At 35.7% G+C, this 23,716-nt stretch overlaps 2 protein-coding genes and 1 pseudogene across 2 annotated transcripts in view; 1 reads left to right on the forward strand and 2 right to left on the reverse strand.

Annotated features, from left to right (window-relative positions):
* The window catches only part of LOC125831893 (uncharacterized), a 360,286-nt gene that overhangs the window by 201,902 nt on the left and 134,668 nt on the right, over positions 1 to 23,716 (forward strand). The gene's annotated exons all lie outside the window — the stretch shown is intronic.
* LOC125831891 (exocyst complex component EXO70B1-like) lies at positions 8,772 to 10,654 on the reverse strand. The gene has a single exon (XM_049511020.1). The coding sequence runs from the start codon at positions 10,652 to 10,654 to the stop codon at positions 8,876 to 8,878; it is 1,779 nt and encodes a 592-aa protein (XP_049366977.1). The 3' UTR covers positions 8,772 to 8,875.
* Positions 17,798 to 18,765, reverse strand: LOC125831894 (cytosolic sulfotransferase 6-like; annotated as a pseudogene).

The raw sequence follows: 23,716 nt of genomic DNA on the forward strand, positions 1-23,716 counted from the left end.
ATATCTTTGCTAAGACTATCATCTTAGTTATGTCTAACATTCCCCTAGTGGTGTAGTAGGGTTCTTATAGCCATACACCAACTGGGATTATCTCTTATGTGTGGACCCAAAGATTGGTGTCTAGCAAGTGTTTGGCCTACTTGGACTATGTCCACGATGTTAGTAAAGAGAGCCCTTTAGTTGATTTTGGTTATATTATTCATGAGTTTGCAGATGTTCTTCCTATCGACCTAGTTGGCTTTCCTCTCGAGTGTGATATTGATTTTTCTATTGATCTTGTGTCGGGCACTCGACCTATTTCTATTACACCCTACCATATGGTTTGATTCGATCGATCATCTCACCCTGTAGTGCCCCTGTTCTATCTGTGAAGAAAAAGAATGATTCTATATGTATGTGTATCTGTTTAAGGCAATTAAACAAAGTAATAATGAAGAATAAATGCCACATGCCTTGTATCAATGATATGTTTACCTACTTCAGGGTTCCATAGTGTTTTCTAAGATTGACTTTAAGGTCTAGTTTCCATCAGTTAAGGATTACAATAGAGGACATCTATAAGATAGCTTTTAGGAATCGTTACAACCATTATGCGTTCCTAGTTATGTTTTTTGGGTTGACCAAAACCCCAATGCCATTTATGGACTTGATGACACATGTTTTGAGGCCTTATTTGGACTCATTTGTCATTGTGTTCATTGACGACATTCTTATTTACTCAAAGAGTAGGGAGAAGTACAAAGAACATTTGAGGATTGTGCTTCAGGCTTTGAGAGATCAATGAATTTATGTTAAGTTCTCAAAGTGCAAGTTCTGTCTTAAGTCTGTGGCATTTTAAGGTCACGAGATGTCCAAGGATGAGATTATGGTAAACTCGACAAAGATTGAGGCAATTCATAATTGTGCTAGGCCCACCTTAGTTTTAGAGATTCGAAGCTTCATTAGGTTGGCAGGCTATAAATGATGTTTTGTCGAGGGTTTCTCTTCTATTGCAACACTGTTGACTTGACTAACTAGGTTGGATGTTCCTTTTGAGCGGTCACATGAGTGTGAGGTGAGCTTTCTGAAGCTCAAAGAGTTGTTCACTTTGGTTCTTATTTTGACTCTTCCAATTGAGTGTGGGGTTTATTATGACACATCTAGTGTTGGTTTGTATTCTGTTTTGATGCATCAGTTCTGTGTTATATCTTATGCGTTGGGGCACCTTAAGGTAAGCGAGTACAACTACCCCACTCATGGCATAAAGTTGCAATGATAGTTTTCATGATTAAGATTTAAAGACATTACTTGTACGAAGTTTATTGTGAGATATTCACCAATCATCGAAGTCAGTATACTTTGAGCCAAAAGGACCTTAATTCAAGGTATCATAGGTGGATTCAACTTTTCAAGGACTATGACCTTTTTATTCTATATCATCAGAGCAAGACAAATGTGGTAGGGGAAGCTTTGAGCCAGAAGGTGGCAAGTATGAGAAGTTTAGCCTTCCTTAAGTTTTAAAGAGACCTTTGGCATTGGATATATAGTCCTTATCCAATAGGTTGGTTTGGCTTGATATCTCGAATCCCTTCCGTGTTATAGCTTTTATTGAGGCTCGCTCCACTTTATTGGAGAAAATTCATGGTCAATAGTTTGACTCTGAAGGTTTTTTCAAGTGTGGTGACAATATTTGTGTTCCTGAGTTGGGGGATTGATTTAATTTTTACTTCAGGAGTCTCATAGCTCCATATATTTTATTCACCCTGACTATGATATATAGAGATTTGAGACAACTGTATTGGTAAATCCAAATTAAGAGAGATATAACATACTGTGTGGCTTGTTGCTTGTTTTGTCAGCAAGTGACGACCAAACACTTTAGGTCTGATGGTGAGTTTTAGAGTCTACTCATTCTCGAGTGGTAGAGGGAGTGGATCACTATGAACTTTGTTGTGGGTTTTTTGTGGACTTCTTAAGATATTGATAACATTTGGGTCATCATGAATCTATTGACCAGACTCCTTATTTCTTACCTATTCAGTCTTCTTTTAGTACCGAGAGGTTAGCCTGTATCATGTTAGGGAGGTAGTTCATATTCATGGGGTTCCAATGTCTTCTATCTCCTATAGAGGCTCCCAATTCATTTCTAACTCATGGAGGACCTTTTCGGAGGTGTTGGGTACTTGGGTGGATCTTTGCATAATATTTCACCCACAGACCACCGAGCAGTCAAAAAAGACTATTAAGGTTTTGGAGGATATGCTTCAAGCCTATTTGTTGGACTTTGGAGGTTAATATGATCAATTTCTAGCTTTGGCGAAGTTTTTTTTATAACAATAGCTATCATTCGAGCATTCATATGACTTTATTCAAGGCATTGTATGGTAGGAATTGTCAATTGCCAATTGATTCATTTGAGGCTTTAGAGATAGGCCGCATAGTATAGACCTGCTTCAGAAGGCATTAGATAAAGTTTGTGTGATTCAAGACTAGCTACATAAGGCTGCTAACTATTGGCATTGTACCTTGACCTTTGGCTTTAGTTATCATGTTTTCCTTTAGAGTGTTTCTCTTGAAGAACATGATTAGATTTTGGAGCCAGAGCAAGCTTAGCCCCAGATTCATTAAGCCTTTTAAGATCATTCACGCAATTGAAGATAATACTTATGAGTTAGCCTTGACTCATTTCTTTTCAATTGTTCATCTAGTTTTCCATGTATCAATGCTTCACCAATACTTTCCATACGAGTCCCATGTGCTTCGATGGGATTCAGTTCAGTTGGATGACTGTTTGACCTTTGTGGAAGAGCCAATTGCTATCTTTGCAAGAGATGTCAGGCAATTGCATTCAAGAGATATTCATGTGGTTAAGGTTCACTAGAGACACGACCTAGTAAAGGAGGTTGCCTAAGAAAATGAGTGTGACTTGTCAGCCAATATCCCTTCCTATTCGAGCCTTCAGTTACTTCTTAACTCTTTGCTTTCGAGGAAGAAAGTCCTATTAGTTTTTAAGTGTTGTAATAATTCACTAGGTCATTTTCATTATTTTCACGTATTTTTAACATTTAGAGTTTTCTTATAGCTGTCCCAAGTCATGTATGACTTGCTATTGGGACTGGCAGGACGGTCGACGGGTACTTCATTTGGTTTTATGCAATTTTCTGTCTTTTAAAGCATCTAAAGTTTAGATGTTTGACTTCTATGAAGATTTCAGGCAAACGACCTTGTAATGCGATTTTGATTGTTCCATTAGCTCTAGAAAGTCGAGTTTGGTCTGGAAGGACATTTATTTTGGGTCGCAAGGTTTCCAGACGCATTTCAAGCTATTTTCTGGTTTTAGCTAAAATGGGGCTTAGGGTTGTAGGAACCACTTTTCATCAAGATAATGTAACATCCCGCCTTAGAAAGAGTTAAATTTAGAAAGCGCTAAATTAGAAATAGCTAAATTGAGAATTTTGCAAGTTATGCTTAAGTTGTGAGTTTTGGGTCAACTTCAAACTAGCATAACTTTCAGTACAAGATGAGTTAGGTGACCCATAAGATATCACATAAAGATCTTGGAATGCTCTTTCCAACGCCATCGAGTTTGCTAAGTTTCGAGTCCATATGAGGGAGATACGCCCATTTGAAGTATGTTTGTCCAATTAAGGAAAGTTACCCAAAATTATGAGGGGTATTTTGGTCTTTTCTTTATCCCTTCAAATTTAAGCGTTTTTAGTAAGGTTTTAGGGTTCTGAAATGATTTGGTTCAGTTTTCACAATCCTAATTACGCTTAGGGTGTTAGAAGAGAGTTCAAGAAGAGAAAAGAGGAGAAAAGAGGGAAGGTTCAAGCCGTCATCAAGTTTTCTTGCGAATCGAGGACTGTTTCACCAAGGGTTTGATCCCTAAGAGGTATGTGAGTTCTCATAGTGTTGGGTTCATTCACCCACATGCCAATCATGCTACTTTAATGCAATTTTGTTCTTGAAGTTGAAGGATTTGTGTTCTTGATGAGTTTCTTAAACTTTCCTTCTTAATCTTGATTGTTGGGGTTCTTGATGAATTCTTGAGATAAGTGTTAGTAATTTGAGGTTTGTTTTGAGTAGATTATCGTGTACTTATGTTGGGTATTCAAATCTAAGTGAGTTAGAAAGAAACCATTTGATTATAGGCGAATTAGGGTCAGAAAAAGAGAAAGAAAATTTGTCAGAAATTCTGGGAAAAGGGCTGGCGCCACGCCAGCAGTGCGCTAGATAAAGTGTTCTATAGTTTAGGGGCTGGCGTCATGCGCCAGGGTCGCCTGCCCCCACCATTTTTCTGTCGTCTGCTCCGTCTAAGTTCTTTTAAAGTATACCTTTACTCCCTATTGATTCTAACTACTCTAAACTACATCTAAACATCGAGAGATCATTCATAACATGAATCATATCCTTGAATTCATAATTCAAATTCAAGGTAGAGTTAAGAGTTAAGTCTTGAGAGTTCTTTAGAGTCTTTTACAATCTTTTGAAACTTGTTTTTAAGACTTGAGTAATTGAGTATGAGAATGAGTAAAGTTGAGTTTCATTTTTTTCAAAATTAATATATGGGAACTAAGTATTTCCAAGAGTAAATGTTTTTACATTTAATATGAGGAGGAAACTATGATTTCCAAATGAGTTATGAGGAGTTTTGAGTACTATCTCTTTTAAGAGAAATATTTTGAGTAATAATCTCAAAGTTGAGGATGAGGAAATGTTTTTAGACATATGAGCTAAGTTATATTTTGGGAGTAGTATTGAGCACCGATATAGGGAGTCCCCATGTAGCCAACGTCGGTAGAAAGGGTCATACTTTTTAGATGATTCCTTATTGCTTTTTAAGCATAACTTAGTGGATCAACTTATTGAGGAGTTCTATACCCCGGTAAGGTATATGATAGTTCTGGCAGCATGGTCGAGACGCTATATCATCACATAGCTCATAGTGATGGTTGTCGGTTAGAGAATTTCCCAAACAGAGTTATTTTGTATCTTTACATACAGACATGAGTTTTTGTTATTTTATTGTATTTTTAAATATACTGAGTTGTTATCTACTGTTTTAAATGCTTTATATAAACTACATCTTTATTGTTGTTTTTATATTGCTTTGAGTTGAGTATCCTTGAGTCGAGTTGAGGTAAGTATGTTTCATTCCTTCCGGTTAAAACTTATGTTATGTTTTAGATTTCCCCTTGCATGCTCGTACATTCAATGTACTGATGTCATTTGGCTTGCATCATTTCATGATGCACATATAGGAGATCAGGGTCATCAACAGGCGATTCATTGATACCATTCGCAGTTTCAGAGTTGTTTGGTGAGCTTCCTTGCTTCTGGAGGATCCCTTAGTATTTCTATTATGTCATTTTATTTCAGTTTTGATAGGTTGATCAGGGGTCTTGTCCCGACATCCCTCATAGTATTAGATGCTTCATAGATATATAAACAGTAGTAGTTCATGAGTATCTTTCATTTCCATTGTTTATGTTGAGACTTGAGTTGCCTCTTTGGCCAGTTAAATGTTTATTTCTAAATATTCAGAGTTTAAGTATTTGAGACTTTTTAGTTAAAGCTTTCCTTTGAGTTCTTTTATTGATGAGTAAGTCTTCTGTTGAGAGTTGAGCCAGGCCAAGGGTTCGCTTGGGGCTAGTAATAGTTCTCTAGTGCCAATCGCGTCTAGGGTCTAGGCTCGGAGCATGACAGATAACCTCTGCTGGAAGTTTTGGCAATTTTCTTGAGTAAAAAATGTTGTTTTTGGTCGGGTAGGATATTTAGTTTGTATTGGTTGGACCCCAATCAAATTACAAAAGTCTATTCCAAACTTGGATTTTTACTCCCAAATAGTTGATGTACTAGTTACTGGTGCAACCGCTCTGATGGGGAGCCTATCGTTCTAGTAAAAGCTGACAACATCAGCCAGACTCGCTCCTACGAAGCTTGATCTCTTCGGTGATCTCACTCTTGCGGAGGTGGGTCCTGACTAGTCATGTTGACCTTCGCTCCTATGGAGCTTTTCCACCAGTGCGACGTCGCTCTAGAGACCACGCTCTGTCGGAGCGACAATTGCTGGTAGTTATATCTCTCTTCTCCTAATTCATCCATTGAAAGGGAGAATAGTTGAAGTTCAATTCTTGGGTGACTTCAGTGGGTTTTCTTGTGTTTGAGCTAGGTTGATATGAGGAGCATTCACTACATCAAAAATGATCTTTAGAGACAATTAATTAATGACAATAACTTGATTGCCACTAAATATGTACTTTTAGCGGCAATTAACACTCTTTGTATATGTCCGTAAAGCCTTTAGCGACATTGAATCCAATGACAATTAACTAGTGCCGCTAAAGGCTTTAACACTCTTTGTTAATATGTATATTTATCGTCGCTAAAAGGTCTGTTTGTTGTACTGATTGTTGGGATAGTTGTTCGCTCTTCAGAACCCGTAAGTCTCATTAATTTCCTCAATTTTGTCTTGAAATAGGTTTTCTTGAGCTAAATTAATCCTTTGGCCATTTTAGCTTCGTTTGTGGTCATTTCTGGGGCACAGGTTCCTTGAGCTGACCTTAAGACAGTCTTAGTGATTCCATGCATGGATCCCATATACCTATTATTGACCTTAGGCCCAAGTTCTCTCATTGCATTATGGATATAGTTTTCCTTATGTTGACACCTAGATCGTTGATTTGATAGTATGGAATCATTCAGAGGCTACTCATTAAGGAAAAACATTTTAGTGGATTTGTAGAGCGAGGTTTGACTTCGACGTAGTCTATAACTTAATGATCTTAGGCTTAGATCGTTGATTGTTTTAGCATGATGATTTTCTAATTTTGGGTTGGATTAGCTAATATCATTCTTTTTGATATCCATTGCTTCGTTAGACTTATTTCGAGTTTATAACGAAATAGTATTGCATGTTCTTGCTTCTATTGATGTTTATGCTCCCGCAACTAGTTTGCCTTGATGTATCTTAGTTAGGGGCTTAGCCTAGGGTTGGTTAGTGTGCGCCTTAGACTTAAGTCTTAGTGGGTCGTATGTCGTAGATTTGGATTAGATGTGACCCTTCAGGTTGTAGACTTTGACCTTCAGAAACCTTCTATTATCGATTTTGGCTACTTGGGGTTCGTTTGGTGCTTAGTATTACCTTAGATGATTGGACCTATATTTATTTGTGTGTGTGATTGGATCATCCCGATGTAACATTTCAAGAAGGATTAGCTCTTGTGTGATGGCCTCCTAATGTAAGATTCCAAGATGGACTAGCTATTCTGATGTAAAATTCTGATAAAAGCTAGGTTTCTTCGTGTTTAATTTCGATGTAAGATTCTGTGATTGACTAGTTATTCCAATGTAAGATTTTGGGAGATGCTTAGCCTTTTTATGGTTTTTTGATGTAAGATTTCAGAAAGGATATGGTTTCGATGTAAGATTCTGGAAGCTAGGTTTGTGGGGTTAGCCCGATGTAAGATTCTGTGATTGACTAGTTATTCCGATGTAAGATTCTAGGAGATGGTTAGCCTTTTTATGGTTTTTTGATGTAAGATTCCAGAAAGGATATGTTTTCGATGTAAGATTCTGGAAGCTAGGTTGTGGGGTTAGACCGATGTAAGATTCCGAGAACGACTGGCTTTACCGATGTAAGATTCCGGAAAAGGTTGTCCTTATTCGATGTAGCAATCCTGATGTAAGGTTCCAGGATGAGCTATTCCTTCTTAGCGGTTATTCCTATGTCAGATTCCGGCCAATAGTCTATGCTTGGGTTTATGGCTAATGTTCTTGATTGTTCCTAGTACTGTTCTTCTTTATTATTTGCTCTTGTGTGTACTCGTTAGACTTATGAGGGTCTTCTAGAATGTATTTCCTCTATCCTGTCTCTTGTAATCATCTTTTTGGCTTATGGGTCCAATTAGGTTTCATTTGGGTTAGTTCAACCTCAAATACTCTCTATCTGACTCATGAATTATTTTATGATCATTGTTCCCTTAAAGCTGACTTACTGCTTTACTTACATTTTTTTATGCTTTGGCAATCTCGAGCTTGATCGGCCTATGTATTCATTGTTTTGATAGTCATACTACGCTGTATCTCTTTTCCTTGATGTAGATCCGAGTTTTAGCTGACCACATTGATCCTTGTGCAATGCAACTTGTAGTCGGAGATTGATGGTGAACTTACTGGCATCTGGATTTGACTCATGTCCTTCTATATATTTTGATTAGTCTGTTGTATTTTCAGACATTCTATCAGGTCCTCTAGTCAGTCTTTTATAGTAGTTCTCTCTTGATGTCTACCAGGTTTTGGGATGAATCTTTTATAGCTTTTTTCCTTGTTCATTAATGTATGTATAGATGTCTTTTTCTTGCCATGGCTATTTTATTTACTTTGATTGTATTCTCCTTAAAGTTGGTACTTCCGCTCTATAGGCCTATTACTCCCATTATATTCCGAGCTAAGAATTGACATAATTACTGGTGAGTTGTAGTAAGTGTCATCATGATCCAAAAGGGTCATGACAATTATGGGAAGAGCCGATCCAATATCTGTTTTCAACAATTACCTTGGCTGGTAATGTGTTATCTTTCTGTAGTATTAGTCCGCCCCAAAGCGGATACAAAAAATATTATATTCAAGTTCTATGTCAAATACTCTTCTTTCCTAACTTCAATCAAATATGTCCAAACGCGTAGAGACTACTTTAAGACAAGCAGAAGTAATACAAGTGCAACACAAATTTCTGTGTGAGGTTGATTTCTTTAGAAAGACTGGAACGGAAAAATCATAGGAAAATATGAACCAATACTAGTAATGATAAATAAGTATCATACAAAAAAATCTGAAATCAGATTATTATTTGAAAGAGTCATTAATTTTGCAGCACGAATATCGTCTGCTTATATTACGTCTTCCTCCGTGCCATAGATGTAGGATTTCCGTCAAAGAGGCCCTCAACTAACGTTTCAATATCTTCTGGCTGATACTTAATATACTTGTCTGCATGTTTTGTGTTGTCTAGATACTGCCTAAATCTCCCACAGAAGGATCTATAGGCCGGAATTAACACGGCTGATATAGAAACTCTGAGCTCGGATCGAAGCTGCTCGTCACTCACTACCCAAGTGCTCTGTGTACGATGAATTTCATCTAGCATAGTGCTGAAATTCTTGAACCTCTCTTTCACTATTGGCTTTGTCACCTTCCCATTTACTTGCATTCCATCATGATTTAGTATTTGTAGCAGTTTTCCCCATGTTTCTCTTTGGTAATTCTTGTGGTATTGCCTCACGGTTGTAGATCTTCTTCGACACCACGTGTCTCCCATCACTTGACGGACCTCTGTAGATCCTTTTGCTTTTTGTAAGATGTATCTACCGTTGTTCATCAAGAATATGTCGCGCAACGAAGTGTCTCTATACAAGTTTGACTTGGCTTCTAGATTTGCATCCAACAGCTCCATTATTGTCATAAGCTGTACTGTTAACGGTGTCGTCTCTGCTACTACATTTTCGTGTGGGCTTTCGCTCTCAGCTTCATCAACAGATGATTTCAACTTTGATGGTGACGTGGCAGCATGTTCCTTGAAAATGTGTTCCAGGGCGTCTTTGTACTCACAAGCGTATTTTAGATAATTCATGACATAACGTGTGAGCGGATGCACTGCACCACCAGGGACCGGTGTTCTGGCTGCATCGTTCTTGATGGAGATTTCGAGATCATTGAATATATTTATGGCAGCATCGCCGAATCTATCTCTTGTAGCTAAGATCTCAGACTTTAATTCGTGTTCACAGTCATTAATTGAGAGAGATTCACTTATCGCATGAATAAGATCGCGAATTGTATCGTATATGTCTAGATATTTGAAGAGCTTTTCGGCAGAGCGTTTTGTCCATGAGACAGCCTCAGCAAAGTCAAGTATCTGTATTACAATGGAACGCGCCAGATTGTTAAAAAGGCTTTGAGAGATCATTGGAGACGCGGAGAAAACTGATTCTCCGAGTCTCCTCTCTGCGAGGAACAGAGTATTCGAGCAGTTCCTCGCAACATTGATCCATCTAGTGATCTCTCCTTCTAGAGAATCCCAAGACATTTTCTGCACATCATCTACATTTATCTTCTCGAATTCGAGCATTTTCATTTGCTCATAAAATGCATTTCTTCGTGAAATTGAATACACTTGACAACAAGCTGTTTCAAATCCAGCTGAGATCATGGTTGTGGCAATTCGATTCATTCTTGTCACAACCTCTGGAGGATACCATGGATAATCCTCGATTTGTGATTTTTTATCAACTTTTGAATTGGAATTACCTCCAAAATCTTCTAATAATGTTCTCAATTCTTCCTCCATGAAAGTCATGGCTCGTTTCAACACAATATTAGTTCGACTTAACAACGTTGATCCTGATGGAGATTTGGCGATTACATTCGTCAATTTTGATAAATGCATGACGGCTTCAAGGAAAAAGGATTCTTCCTCAGTCATCTTTCCCAATCTCGTTGGAGTTTCACCAGAATTACATTTCGCAATCCTGGACTCAATGATTTTTGAAAAATTTTCAACATTTTCGGGGAGTTGGGAGGAAGGATCATCATCATCATGAGATGTGGAAACGGTATTTTTAAATCGATTTAGATCAATTTCTTCATATATTGGAGTAGTGCCACTCTTCTCCATTTGCTCTATCTAATCAAAAGAGAATTGTATGCATATGCGAAAAGGGGAAAAATTGAATGAAGGAGAAAGATGGGAGAAAAGTTTGTTTAAGATTAAAGATGTTTAAGGGAAGGTTTGGTTTATTTTAGGAATATGGTTGGTAGAAGAAGAATGTTGACTTGGTTAACAAAGTTTTTTTTTTCTTTCATTTTAGTGCTTCACATGACTTGATCTCAACATGGGTTCCCACTACGCCCAACTCCCATTTGTAGTTTATTTGGTGGTCAAGAGTTCCAATTATAATATAAACTACCTATATATTCCATACTCATGTTGTTCAATTAAAGCTTTAAATTTTGACGTTAATTAAGTGGAAAAAAGTATGAAAACAAATCATTCTCTTTTGGGTTTTTTTTGTCCATTTTCCAAGATGAAGAGGAAACTACACTCTCTTTCTATCGCACTCATTATGTTTGGATTGACTTTTAAAAAAAAAAGTGAATTACTCTCTTTATTTCTATTTATATGTCGTCCTTACTAAAAATAGATGATCCTTAACATTTTACAAAATCAATACATAAATGACACTATTCTACCTATTTTATCCTTGAGTTATTAACATTGAAAATATTGATTTGATCAACAAAGAAAAATTATGTAAATAATTTATGTTCATTGGTCAAATTAATTAATCAAAATAAATTAATTCATGTTCATTAATTGAAAACTTGACTTTAAGAAAATAATAAATAAGGGTACAATGGTAAATTTATCTAATTTCTTAAGGCATGTGAAATTTAAAATGGTGACGATTAAATAGAAATGGAGGAGTATAAGTTAAAAGTTAAAAGTGTAACACCCCGAAAATGCTAACAAGAGTCACATGTCGATAAACCACTGCTTAATTATTACAATATGTTTAATTCTCATTTTGGGAACTTGAAATAATATTATATTTGCAACCTTGCTTAAAATAATTGTCATCGTAATTTAATGTATTGTATGGGGGTATTTGCGTAATGCTTTGATTAGAAATATGTATAGCTTTAAAAGGAGGTGAAGGATATATATATATATATATATAGGTGTATATGTATGCATTTGGGCAGCACACAAGTATTTGTGCAACCAACTTTTATGGACAGTTGTGTATATGATAAACACCTCTTGTGTTACTATATTTTGACACCTCCTCTTAAGAAATTCGTCTCACCTGAAGTATAAGTCCCTTAGAACATTATCTAACCTGTTGTTCTTCAAGATCACAAGAGAAAATCTTGGTCCTTTTGGCTGGAAATCGAGTTACACTCTTCTCTTTGGTAAGTGGTAAAACCTGTTTTTGAGCTGGGTAGCATTTAGTAGATTAAGCATATCTCATTCTATAGAACTTTGTTTACTGTGAATAAATATGATTTGGAAAGATAATTCGTATATGTACAACTCTTATGTTTATGTTAAACTCTAATTTAGTTGTTATGGATTCGAAATATGGAACGCATCATAGGACAAGTTCTGTCTAGATTCTGAAGTTTGAAATCCTGTATGGACAACTGTTAGTGTTTTGAATATATCTTTTTATCCAAAATACATTTTGCGGTGATTCTTGGTTGTTTGCAACCTTAAGAGAGGTACCTACATCTTTCATGAAGAGTATACAGTCCATTTTTGCCGTTTGCCATTTCAAATCTTAGTTGCGACATGATGCACTAAGATGGCCAAAATTTACTGTTTGGGAGCATTGTCATATTTGTACAGGTTAGGCTTACTTGTGATGATAACCCTATTTTACGTCATCATTATTGAGCTACTAGAAAGTAAATAAGTTATTGAATTCATTTTTTAAGGTTGTATATCCTCGTGTACAAGTTGAAGACTTTGATACGCTGCTAGGGCTACGGTTTGACTCGTGGAGTTTTGTTGGACTGTTTTTGTGCTAAAGAACTGAGGTTTGTGTATAAACTTATACTTGTACTCTTTTTACCTGCTGGTATATCTGAAAGTTATCTTGGTACCTTGGTTACCTCTTATCACTTTGCATTGTCGTATTGGTATTCTTTAATACATTAAAGACGCTTATGTAACTCACCCAATTGTACGGATTGTTTGATCACTTAGCACTTTTTTTGGGACCTTGTCCTTTTTGTGGCTGTGACTTTGTCACTCTTGGCATGCCTCTTGGTTCGGATCATTTGCCATCTTGACTCTGGATTTTTAGTTCGTCTTAAGAATGGAAGTTGTCCATTTTAAGTACGAACTAGGAAGCCATTTTTTAATATGGTTCTTGGTTCTCTTGATTATTGGGTTTTGACCCTTCTTGATACCTGCTCGTGCTTGGTGTGACGACATGATGTATATATTGCGTGAGCCTTGTTAATGAATCTCTTGAAAAGTTGTGCTATGAGCATTCTTGACATTTGGACCTTTAAATATTGAACTTGATACTCCTTGTATATTGTTTACTTGATTTACTGATTTTGTTTCGATCGTGCTGCCCTTGACTTGAGAATGATAACTTGGTGAATTTAAGGGATCCAAACCTATAGTTTGTACACCACTAAGTTATATGCTTAGCGATAGTTGTTTCTATCGTAGGGGCTGTTCGCAATGATGCTTGAAGTTGGCCATTGATGATGGAGATTTTGAAAGCCTTAAGGAAGATCACATTTGCATATAGGCATATATATTTTGTATAACCTTGGGACTTGTAAATGATCTTTGTGCTATATATTTACAGGAGATTTTGAGGGTTGATTTGGTCATGTCACCATGGGTTGTAATATAAGTATGGTTATACGTTTTTATCTTTTTGGGGTGTGTAAACCCAAGTCTTGTAATATACTAATTTGCTATATGTCTTGAAAGTTGTGTGAAGCATAAGCCGGCTGATTTCGGTACTCGGAAGCTTGTAATATTCTTGTTATTTCACCCTCGAGTGTGAGGTTAATATATGCATGAAGATCTGGTTGGTTAATTGCTTAAATGTTATATATATATATATATATATATATATATATATATATATATATTTGAAGTTCGTTATGAATCTAATCCCTCTACTAGATTAAAATCAGTATGCCCTAATTAATAGGTTTTAAATGTCGCAAGTATTTAATTAGATTTCTTGTTTAAGTAGTTGTATCGTTTTGAAAGGATCGCTACAAAAAGTCACAAGTTAATAACCCCAACTTTTGGTTTTTGACTTTCTTTTATCTAAACACTTTCAATATTAAAAAAATAAATTAAAAGTCAAAAGTCACTAAAATTAAGTTAATCCGAACACTCACTTAATTTCGTAGATTTGGTTTCTTCATATTATACTCAAGGATAATGTTAAATGACCAGAAAATTTGGCCATAATTTAGCCACAAATTTAAAAGAGTATAACTTTTTTTTTATTTTAAAATAAAATAATATTTTTTTCATTTTTCAATTAAAAGATATTAAAGTTAAAAAGGTAAAAATGTTCAAAAATGTAAAATAACATAGGTAAAATACCATTCTAGCCAAATTCTGACCAAATTTTTTTGGCCTAAAAGGATTTTTCCTATACTCAATTATATCTTTAGTGGCACGTACAGTATAGTAGAAAGAGAAATGTCGATTGTTTGATTCCTAGATAAATGATTTAGCATTTGAAAAGAATTACGGAAAATTTTAAGACACACATATATTTTACATGAATCATTAGTTGCATATATATATATATATATATATATATATATATATATATATATTACATGATTTTGTCGATTAGTTGTATATTTAAACTATGATTTGGTTCCAACTATTTATTTCAATTGTGTATTTTTTTTATTTTATTCATGTCAATTTGTAAAGTAGAAAACTTGGCTCGAACTCCATTAGAATTAGTTTTATCCAAAATAATGAAGTACACATATTCTATGTATTTCATTTTTAATGAAATGGTTAGCTCATGGCTCTCCCTAGATTATATTTTCTTGCTCATGAATCTTAATTAGCTCAACAATTTCTTCCTTTCATAACAAAACATAATTGTATCGTAATAATCGCATGTGCACTCAAAAGCAATTTTCCCCCAAGAACCAATTTCATGTTGATCCGCTTAATATACTTGTAAGATGTAAGCTTTAACCTAAGTCTTTCTTGGGAATAATCTTTCACTTGTCGCAACCTAATCAGATTGACATAATGAGTCCTAAAGGCGGTCTTAGGAATATATAGAACCCTGATCTTCAATTGATGGTAGCCCGATCTTTAGTCAATCATCGAGAAAAATGAAGCACCCTGACAATGATCAAATAAATTATTAATACGCAGTATCAAATACTTGTTCTTGATAGTAACACGGGATAGTTGGCAAAATAGTCACTCTCAAGACTTAATTGAGCATTTACACACAAGTCTTCAAAAATTTGAACTTTAGACATTAAATATGACATCACTCATTATTCTTTCAAAATATACAGCACCCTACCCTCAAATTTTTAATACTACACTTTGGTCCCCACTCATCCAACAAATGTGGAATGTTTTTTTTTCATTTATTAAAAAATCAATTCCACTAGAGAAAAGCTCTCAAAGAGGAACCAAAATGCTCCCGTCTTTGTTGAGTACAAGGCATCTTCCGGCGGCTATTGACAGACCTCACTTAGAAGATCAGTGATCATTTCGAATTCAAGGGTGAGCCAGTTCTTCCGGGCTGCCATGAGTTCTCTTTCATTTTATGTCCACCTTTCGGACTTAGACTATGTCACGCCCCGAGAGCACCCCCTAGGCGTAACACGGCGTACTTGACCCCGAAGGGGTCTTATACAAGCCCTTAGCATATTCGTCATTCCATATAGACATTGAATAATGCAGAAATTTAAAAACTTTTCAACATCAATGTCAGAGTGTCTCATAATAGAAAATAGAAAGTAGAATGTCTAGACATCATCATCTCAATGAAACCATCTAAGTACACATAAGAGTCTCAATTAGGGACCATAGCCCTTTATAATAGAATTGTCTCAAAATAACAAGTACATAAGAAATCTAATAGTCTATTACAATATAAGGAACATAAGTGTCATAATGTGTGTCCTCGAAACTTGAGGACATACCAAAAAGTCTTGGAGAAAGTCTAAGTCCAAGCTTGAACCTCTTAGTAGCACAATCACTTCCCGGAACCTACACTTATTAGAAAAAGGAAGAATTATGGGTTAGCACAAACAATTGTACTAAGTATGGAAGCCATGCAATTAAAACCATTTAAAACATGCATAAAAGGGACCTTTAGTTGAAAACATGCTACTTCAAGTTAAAAGCCATAATGCATATTCAAGGAACATTTAGCCAATGCACATTACAAGATAAAGAGACATTCATGATCATAAAAATAAGCCATAACCCATACCTTACATATCTGAGTTCCATTTACATCATACCATCATAGGACACCACCTATGACCCCCTTTCAAGTTCACTTGTGCAATGTACATATGAAGTCCCATACCCCCATATATACTAAGTAAAGCCATCAAGAAGACACAAGTGTAGTCACATACATAATCAACTTCATAATAGGTGAACCAACCTTAACATCATTTATACCTTACCACATATAAAGGCCTCACACAAGAACTCCTCAAAGAACCCACTTGTGCAATGCATAGGTAAAGTCCCATACCCTCACCTATAATAAGTAGTATCCCTCAAGTAGTCCTAGTTAGAGTTCATAAGTCATTTACATAAGTCCTATTCATACATTAGATCATCTTCTTAAAACATAGGGATATTAGTACTAACCGACATAGACCATGTGAGCTTACATGGAATCCTGTGTTCTACTCTCACATCGAGAGAGAGTGTTCTACTTGCCAAGGTAGAACTAACATAATAGCATCTAAGTGGATCCACTAGCTAATACCTATGTGGGCAAACATAGTTAAGGAACAAGGAGATTGGTACTAGAAACCCGGACTTGCTAGATGTAGAAGGTTTCCATCTCATGAGACAACATATATATTTGGAACCCGGACTAGCTAAACGTAGAAGGAACCATATGGGAAGCCGGACTTGCTAAACGTAAAAGCTTCCATCTCATATTCATGTTCACTCGGTTCTAAGCTCATATCCCATTTAAAGTAATATTAGGCCTTTACTTACACATTAATTTAATAAGGAATGCATTAGGAATTTAACCCATCATTCATCATATAGCTCATAAGTTCTAAGATGAGAATAACCTTTCATCATAAAACCATCAACATATAATAATGTTCATTCATAGCATAGTCATGTAGTGTTCATGAGATAGTGTTCATGAGATTTACCTTCTATTCATCATACCAACACTACCATAATCATAGCATAACATTCATGTTCATATCATAGCATACTTGTCAACACTTAGGGTTGTAGGGAAGAGGAACATAACTCAATCACTACAATTCATAATCAAGTAGCACCTCCACCATAAGTGGATCAACAATTCAATATATGAACATTCATCAATTTGACAACCTTCATTCATAGCCTTCAAGGCTCATATCAAGATTCAACCCTAATTCATTGATAATCAACCATCATATAGAGCAACATCATAATACAATAATAGTCTGCCAACCCCAATAAACTCCTAATATCCATTGGAGATGTGGGTCTAGGCCAGTTCTACACTGCCTCTATCTTCTGAGTGTTAACTCTAATTCCATCACCGGAAACTATGTGGCCCAAGAATGCCACAAACTCAAACCAAAGCTCACACTTAGAGAACTTGGCATACAACTTCCTATCTTTCAAAGTCTGAAGAACTATTCTGAGATGGCTAGCATGATTTTCTTCATTCCTTGAATAGATTAGTATGTCATCAATAAAGACAATAACAAACATATCTAACTAAGGTTTGAATACTCTATTCATAAATAATCTCAAAATAATACTCTATTGATTTGGAATTTGTAACAATACTTGTGACTTAAATAATCTCAAAATCAAAAAGAAAATTTAATGCCTCCAACCTCATTGACACTACTAAATTTGCAACAAATTTGAGTAATGAATAAAATAATATCAATACAATAATAGAACTTTTGTTGTCTATTCTTGGTACATCACTCTCAAACACAACTACTACTACTGAGCATTGATTTTTAAATAAATAATTGCATTCAATTGGAATTATAGAATATTAATGCCTAGTTAAACATATAAAAACATTAATCCAGATCCTTGAAACTTTTCCTCAATAATATGATTGAGTTTATCTCTCATCTCTGTAGTAAAATAATTCTTTCAGTCTCCAATTTCTCCTTTACGAAAGAACATCTTATTTCCCTCTCCAGTGCACAACTTTCCATTTGTATTCACCTTCAGGTTGCTCAAATTCTCAAAGCTACATATTCTTAATATTTCGTCCACCACTCCACAATTTTCTTCCTCTATGGAAAGTGGACATTCCAAGAATTCAGCCAAGGGTTTAAGTTGATTTTTTGGTTTCTCTTTAATTTCTCCATACATACAGAAAAGTATTTTGTTAGGATTTTATACACTTTGTTTTCAATAATCCAACACGTGATTTCCAAATGGGCCATAAAGGCTCAACCCCTTACAAAAAAGATCAAAATTTCTTTAATGGAATTGGTATCTTGGTTATGAAGTCTTAAATTGTTTGCAAAATGCCACATCGAAATAAAAGTGTCCCTAGGATTCCTACATAAGTAATTAAGTTTTGTTCTTGAATCCAGGATTGATTTTGGCAATGAAGCAAAGGGCACATGAAGTGAAAGTTGATAAATCAGGGACTTGACCATCAACATAGAGTATACACTACAAGGATGGAACAAGAACATGGGGTTCTTGACAAGTAAAGGGTGATTAGGTTCAAAAATAGGATATTTCACTCGATTCATCAGAGCGAATAAATGAGATTTTAACCAAGTAGTTCTTGATTTTGGAGTTGTAGCAAGAATGATAGCACTATCTTCCGCTTGAAATTGTTGTTGACATGCAATCACACCTTGAATCAATCTTGGTGATGTCCAACAACCTTGATAATTGTAAATATATGATCCAACCAATCCTTTTTCTTTTGGTAGGTTAGAAAGCAATTTCTTATACTCTTCACTTAGGCTATCCTCTTGTAAATATTTGGGAGGAGAAGTTGTCATGATTTTGAGAATTGAGTATTTTCTTTCAGTTTGGGTCTTTTATAACATATACGCACAAATAAACTTACTATCCATGTAAATGTTTAATCATAAACTTCATGGGAGCTCACCACTTCACATTTTTCATGTCTTTCTATTAGTGTTAATTACTTCGATAACTTATTTGATTTATCAAGAAAGTGCTATTAATGTGAGTGTGCCAAAATAGTTGGCAATTCATGCAGCGTTTTGTCCTTTTTGTTAAATAATGATTTTAACTTCAAAATTAGTTTTTAGGTGTTATTATAACTCTTCTTTAATTTATAACCATGAAATTCTAATTAAAACATCAAAAATATTCTATTTTAACTATATACTTCCTCCATTTATTTTTATTTATTCCCGATAAACTTTGCACTCTTTTAAAAAAAACACAAATGATGTGTTTATTTTACTGTAATATTCTTACTAATTTATATATAGTCTTAATTGACTTGGAAATAATTTGGGAAAATGAATAGTAAATATTAAGAATAAAAAAAATCATCTTTCTCTTTATATGCTTAAGTAAACAAATAAAAGTAACACACAATTTTTAATATGATGAACAAGTAAAAGTGAACGAAGGTAGTGAATAATACACAACTAATCGAGCTATTTAAACTTGCACATATTTAAAGATTCAGAATTTTTACGATGCTTTATTAAAAAGATGCATAAGTATATATAGAGTGGTGTGCCTTTTTTCTAATCATTTAATTAGGAGAGTTCCCTTTTTTAATAATTTTTTTAGTTTATTTGTGTCACGCCCCGATCCTACACCCTGGGCGGGACTAGCACTCGAGAACCATTGTTGGCCCCAAGCGAACCCTTGGCCTGACTTACTTACTCAGCAGAAGACTACATGCAATAAGAAAGGAATTTCAAAAGCTAAACAACTTAACTGTCTCAAACTGAACTCATAACATTTTGAAAATAAATATTTAACTTAGACAAAATGGCAATTCAAATCTGGACATAAAGTCAATAACAAAATGATGAAGAATGAACTAACATCTGACTGACTATCTATGAAACCTCTAACACAACTTAGATGGATGTCGGGACAGACCCACGACATCCTAATGAACTATCTTATACCGAAAGTAAGCAAAAGGGATCCTCCAGAATGCAAAGAGGCTCACCAACAGACTCTGAACTGCTCACTAGATCAATGATGCGCTGGATGCCGGTCCTAGTTACCTGCGTGTGCATCATAATACGATGCAGGCCAACTGGAATCAGTACATTGAATGTACGAGTATGCGAGTTGGAATGCTAAACACAACATAGGCTTGAAAATAATCTGAAAGGAACTAAAGAACATACCTGGCTCAACTCAATTCAACATAACTGAACTCATTTCAATATAAAACAGTTTAAAATAAGTGCAATATAAAGAAAAGCTGTTTAAAACATGATGTCAACTCTGTGTGTATGCAAAGTTACAAATAACTATGAGATGTATGTAAAAATACAAATAAACTGATGTATATAAAAATACAAAGTACTGTTTTAGGAGTTTCTCTAACCGACAACCGTCACATAAGAGCTACTGTGATGATACATCGATCTCGCTCATGCTGCCAGCGCATCTTATACCCTGCCAAGGGTATAGATCGTAAATTACTAAGTGGATCCACTAGTCTATACGAAAAGGATTCATTTAAAAAGTACGAGCCTTTTCTACCCATGATGGCTACATGGTTTATGGAGACGTGAGTTATCTGAACTCAAGCTCGTCCCCATATCGATGCTCAATACTACTCCCAAAATATGATACTAGCTCTTTATGTTTAAAACGTACTTCTTTCCGTGTTTGAGATAATTGCTCAAAACTTAGCTCAAAGGCTATCTTGGAAATCAAAATTTCCCATCTTGCTTAATTATGAAAGCATTTATTCTTTTCTGAAAACTAGCTCAAAGACTCTTTGGAAATCAAGGTTTTCCTTTCTTGTTTAAATGTGACAACATTTTAAACCCTTTGGGAATACAGTCTCCATATACTTTTGAAGAAATGAACTTCAACCTTTACTCTTTACTCTTTACTCAACTCAAAACTTAAGTCTTAAAACAAATTTAAAACATTTGTAAAAGACTTTTAAAAAAAGAAACTTTATGAACTTCTCTTCACTTAACTCTTGAGTTCTTGACTTCTCTTGACTTGACTCCTAACTGATCCTTAAATTGAATTATGGATTCAAGGATCATGATTTGTGATAAGAAAGATCTCATGATGTTTAGGAATGAATTTAGATAGCTAATCATGAGAAAAAGACCAAAAATCAATATATGAGGGTGGGTCCGCGACGTGGAGACATATTTAATTTTTAGTTGCGAAAATGACTTTTGAGGCAGAAGACTCCGTGATGGCTCCGCGACGCGAAACGAAAATTCCCAAAACTGTTGTTAACTCTTGTGGTAACTCCAATTCATAAGCTACCTTACCAATCATTTTAGAAATTCTGTAAGGACCAACATACTAGGGGATAAGTTTCTCCTTGTTACCCAAACCTCATAACACCCTTAATGAGTGAAACTTTCAAGTACACCCAATCACACAATCCACCTTGATACCTCAAAGCACTATCTCCCCCTTGTTCAAAATCCATCACTTTTTGCTTATGAACACTTGCCTTTAATTCAAGCAATAAAGGATCTTGGTCGTGCTTTCCTTTTACTTCTGACACTAATGATGATTCAGTCCCATTCATCACCACTACTCCTCATTCTGTGGAATTCATTAGTAGAACTCATAATCGTGCAAGTCTATGCACATATTTTGCTGACTCTTTGTTATCTTCCTCAACATGGGCGGTACTACCCATAGACAGCCTGCTTAAGGCATCAGCAACAACATTAGCCTTACCTGGGTGGTAAAGAATACTCATGTCATAACCCTTGAGTAATTCTAGACACCTCTTTTGTCTGAGATTAAGCTCTTTCTGACTAAACACATACTGAAGGCTCTTATGATCGGTGAACACATCCACATGCACACCATAAAGATAGTGACGCCATATTTTCAAAGCAAATACTACGAAAACCAACTCTAAGTCATGTGTTGGATAGTTCTTCTCATGAACTTTCAAATTTCTAGAGGCATAAGCTATAACTTTGCCATTCTGCGTTAATACACAACCCAAGCCAACTCTAGATTCATCACAATACACCACAAAACCTTGAGTACCTTCCGGTAAGGTCAAAATTGGGGCAGTAGTTAACCTCTTTTTCAATTCCTGAAAGGTTTTCTCACAAGCTTCAGACCATTGAAACTTTACTATCTTCTGAGTCACCTTGGTCAAAGGAGACGAAATAGACGAGAACCCTTGGACGAACTTTCTATAATAGTCTGCCAACCCCAAGAAACTCCTAATATCCATTGGAGATGTGGATCTAGGCCAATTCTACACTGCCTCTATCTTTTGAGTGTCAACTCTAATTCCATCACCGGAAATTATGTGTCCCAAGAATTCCACAGACTCAATCCAAAACTCACACTTAGAGAACTTGGCATACAACTTCCTATCTTTCAAAGTCTGAAGAACTATTCTAAGATGTCTAGCATGATTTTCTTCATTCCTTGAATATATTAGTATGTCATCAATAAAGACAATAACAAACATATCTAAATAAGGTTTGAATACTCTATTCATAAGGTCCATGAACGCTGCAGGTTCATTAGTTAAACCAAACGACATGACCATAAACTCATAACGACCAATATCACATTCTCTTACTTTCAACTACTCTAATAACTCTTTCAACTCTGTTGGTGCCATTCTATATGGCGGAATAGATATAGGACGAGTATCTGGAGGAAGCTCTATATCGAAGTCTATTTATCTCTCACGAGGGACTCCGGGTATATCATCTGAAATGACTTCTAGGAACTCTCTTACTACTGAAACTGACTAAATATGAGTTATCTCAACACTAGAGTCATTAACTCGGACTAAGTGATAGACACACCCCTTAGAAACTAACTTTCTTTTCCTTAAGGTGAGGAATAAAACGACCCTTAGGCGCTATTGAACTGCTTTTCCACTCTAAGACTGGCTCATTTGGAAACTGAAACTTTACAACTCGAGTTCTACAATCAACTGAGGCATAACAGGAATGAAGTAAGTCTATACCTAGAATGACATCAAAATCTATTATAGTACTCTTGTGATTGACAGAAATGGGACAATCATGATAGACTCTCTCTACTAGAATAGACTCACCAACAGGTGTAGAGACACTGAATGGTTCACTAAATTGCTCAGGAATAATATTAAAGTTCATAGCAACATAAGGAGTTGCAAAAGGTAAACTCGCTCCTGGGCTTAGCAAATCATAACCAGTAAAGTCAAAGTCTTGGATCATACTAGTGACAACATCTGGCGAATGCTCTTGCTCTTGGTGACTATTGATAGCATACAAGCGGTATGTTCCTCTGCCAGTACATGAAGTAGTTCCTCTAGGTGCAGCTCTGTCTAGTGAAACAACTGAAGAAGACTGGGCTTTATTACCCTAGTTACCATTACTCTGCATGTTCTCAGGACACTTTCTCATAAAATGACCGTTCTGACCACACTTGAAACAACCAGTGGAGCCATCATGACACATCCATGAGTGGTTCCTACCACACTTAGTACATGTATGAGGCTTACTACCCCTTTGTGCAATACTTCCTTGAGAATATGTAGGTTTAGCTCTGAAACTCTGGGAATTCTGACTATTGTACTCACATTTGTTCTTAGGTGAAGGTGCACTAGCAGATGATGGGGAAGGTCCTTTCTGTTTCTGTTGGAAGGAAGACCGGTTCGCACTACTCTTTTGCTGCCTAAACTCGTTCCCTGATGTCTTAGCCCTCTTATTCTTAAACTCTTCTCTATCATTCAACTTATCCTCATCAACTTGTTATACATGGATCATAAGCCTTGCTAGG

The sequence above is a fragment of the Solanum verrucosum genome, unplaced genomic scaffold (assembly GCF_900185275.1).
Source record: "Solanum verrucosum unplaced genomic scaffold, falcon-dt-bn FXZP01000018.1, whole genome shotgun sequence".
In the NCBI taxonomy this organism is placed as follows: Eukaryota; Viridiplantae; Streptophyta; class Magnoliopsida; order Solanales; family Solanaceae; genus Solanum; species Solanum verrucosum.

Coding starts and splice junctions, on each gene's coding strand:
- LOC125831891 (XM_049511020.1), bottom strand. CDS start 10,654: ATGGAGAAGAGTGGCACTACTCCAATATATGAAGAAATTGATCTAAAT.